The sequence below is a fragment of the Diprion similis genome, chromosome 3, assembly GCF_021155765.1.
Source record: "Diprion similis isolate iyDipSimi1 chromosome 3, iyDipSimi1.1, whole genome shotgun sequence".
Lineage (NCBI taxonomy): Eukaryota > Metazoa > Arthropoda > Insecta > Hymenoptera > Diprionidae > Diprion > Diprion similis.
The window spans coordinates 10,906,507-10,909,289 of record NC_060107.1 but is presented as its reverse complement, the minus strand read 5'-3'; the positions used below and the strand labels follow the sequence as shown (position 1 = coordinate 10,909,289).

Below are 2,783 nucleotides of genomic sequence, written 5' to 3'. Positions count from 1 at the left end.
ATGTGACGACTATCTCTGAGTAAAATTGATAATAGATATTAATAAATGAATAAATCATTCTTGTTCAATATCGGTCCGGAAATGAGAAGGAATCGTTTATCGATTCACTAATGAAAACTTAATAAAAAATGTCTTATTAAAGTGGAAAAAGTTGTTTTTTGTCAGAAAAGTTCTTTTTTTTTCATATTTTGTTTGCATTTGTTAGCAAATTTTTCCTAAAACTTTGCCCTCCCATAAGTTCGATGATATTTACAGTGGATCAACGATTGCGGTATTATAAAATCACAGAAATACAGACATTTGAACCGATACATGAAAATTCAAAGGATTTATCACATCGGAGCGCGGATGATTGGTTTGGGTATTAGTTTAGGTACTTGTTCAGAATTTTTCCGGTTAATCGACGAAGCATTGAGGACTCGTATTCTGAACTTGTAAAGTGCAAATGAAAGACAAATAAATTTTATCTGGGTCGACTGCGTTGTTCGTTAATTAAAATTTTATTCACATAATTTTACGATAAGAACAGTGGCGTTGCAGACGAAAGTTCAGCCTAATCAGTGACCTCTTGATACTATCCGCTCCATCGGACGGTGAGGTCATTCAAAATTACAGACTATCAGCGGGATGACAAAAAGCAGAGGAACTACAACGACGATGAAATATGAGATAAATGACCGTTGGAACTGACAAGACGAGAAAAAAAATTGAAATTAAGGATTCGTAACAAATGTGAATCAGTGGCAACTTTATCCGTTGTGATTGATTCATCTTAAATTTCTTCTAGTTTGTTCCACGCTTCGAGTCACTAATACCCATTTACAGTATTCTAATACTAGCGAGATGATAACGACGTAGCTGAAGATATCGTGGAATTGGCATTGAACTCACTAACACCACGAAAGGTCAAGTTGCGCCGAGATACCGGAGGGGATTATCCCATGGCTTGTGTAATATAAATGAAGCGATCAGAAGCTCCAGGCAATAGTTGTTGACACGGTTCGTCTCGACAAAGGCTACCACTATTGGACTGAGAATATGACTGGACCGTTGAAGTCGCTGTTTCCGCAGTTTGCGTCCTTCATCTTGATCATTCTGGGAGTTTTGTGCTCAACGGAAGCCGGCGTCGTGCTTGTTTTACGTAAGTAAACACCTTTATTAAATACAGCTGAATGATGCAAGAGTAGACAAACCGTAACTAAACGTCACTTTTAGCCAATCACACGTCGAGAACCTTGAACCTCAGTTCACGAGAGGACCTGAGGGTTTCTTACACGGTTCACGTCGAGAAGCGCACTTGGGAGGAAGCTAAGCAAAAGTGCATCGAGGATGGAACTCGCTTGGCTGTAATCGATAGCTACGACAAAGCCAGTCGCATTGGAGAAATTAAACCATTCGATTGCCAGGTGTGGGTCGGCATAAGGAGGTCGAGCCCATCGGCGCCATGGACCCAGGCGCACGACGGTGAGTTTCGAATCAGACGTTTCCAAGCATCGGAGCCTTTCCCTCGAGGATGAGGGTTTGCGAGTACGAAGGCGACGAGTATTCTACGTCTTTGTTTCAGGATCGCTGGTAACCAAGGTTCCATGGGCACCGACGCAACCCAGCGGCGATCACAACTGCCTTACAGTCCAAGGGTGCAATCGAGGATTGGGTGACGAGGACTGCACGACTCGAAAGGGGTTCGTATGTGAAAAGCTGGAGGCAAATTTCTCGATTTCTGGTTCAACGTCGCTGGAAGAAGTCTGTCAGCTAATCGCACCCACGACTTCGATCGTTGAAAAAAAATGCCCGGATGAAGGTATTTAACCGATGCCAACCGAGTTCGTCGGAGGGTGGATGATACGAGACTTTTTTGATTTGCCCGATCCTGAAAATTCATCTCATTCACAGTTACGATTGCTAATCGACCCACAGAGGAAAAACCAATCGCGTCCATTCCGGAAGGCTATGCGCAAATTCTCAACTCCAGCGTGGCCTACAAACTCTACAAGTCAAATGCAACGTGGGTAGAAGCAAAAGAACTTTGCGAGAGAGACGGTGCTCGTTTGGCAGTGGCTGAGGACGTAGAAGTATTGAAGCGATTGATAGGAATTAATCCCATCACGGTATCAGTTGGCATTTATAGGGCATTCGACGAATGGGTCAGTATTCGTGACGGTAAGTATCGTTTCAATGAAATCTTAGCGCGGTGAAATTTGGTAGGAAATAATCGGTACTTTGTTCTCTTTAATGCAGGATCAATCTTAAATAACTTACCATGGTTCAAGAATGAACCTCGCACAAGCTTTAATTGCGTCATGATAGGTGGAAAGGATGGGTCACTGGAAAGTAAACGTTGCCAGGTCTCGAAAAGACATTACGCCTGCGAAGTTTCGCTTCCTCAAAAATAAGTTATAACCCGATGAACCACAAATTATGACTTCACTAATTGATAAATGAAAATGAATATGCATATCCGATCCAATCTCGAAATATTATTCAAGTTTGAAAAACACCCGATATATTTTCACTTCCTCGTGTCCAGTAAACCAACAACTCGTAAAGTATGCAGTGTCTTCTGGCATGGAGAACTTCCGAGAATTCTTAAGAAAGACACAAGAATTATTTGTCGCTGATCACAAATTGGCGAATGCATCCGACATAGAGTCATACGAACATGGCTTCTCACCTCGCTTCTCTTCTGTTCAACAAAACGAACCTCAAATAACCAGAGGTGGTCTGTAAGAAAGCCTGGGAGAATGCAGCTGAATTCCGGTTATCAATTGCAATATCAACCTCAA

General features: G+C 42.1%; 1 protein-coding gene across 1 annotated transcript; it reads left to right on the top strand.

Annotated features, from left to right (window-relative positions):
* The first annotated feature begins 1,038 nt into the window (after window positions 1-1,038).
* LOC124404670 lies at window positions 1,039-2,393 on the top strand. The gene is made up of 5 exons (XM_046879003.1): window positions 1,039-1,141; window positions 1,216-1,464; window positions 1,565-1,776; window positions 1,920-2,160; window positions 2,239-2,393. Exons 1-5 carry the CDS (start codon window positions 1,039-1,041, stop codon window positions 2,391-2,393), a joined length of 960 nt encoding a protein of 319 aa, XP_046734959.1.
* The last annotated feature ends 390 nt before the right edge of the window (window positions 2,394-2,783 follow it).

Coding starts and splice junctions, on each gene's coding strand:
- LOC124404670 (XM_046879003.1), top strand. CDS start 1,039: ATGACTGGACCGTTGAAGTCGCTGTTTCCGCAGTTTGCGTCCTTCATC. Junction 1,142..1,215: donor CGGCGTCGTGCTTGTTTTAC/GTAAGTAAACAC, acceptor CGTCACTTTTAG/CCAATCACACGTCGAGAACC. Junction 1,465..1,564: donor ATGGACCCAGGCGCACGACG/GTGAGTTTCGAA, acceptor TCTTTGTTTCAG/GATCGCTGGTAACCAAGGTT.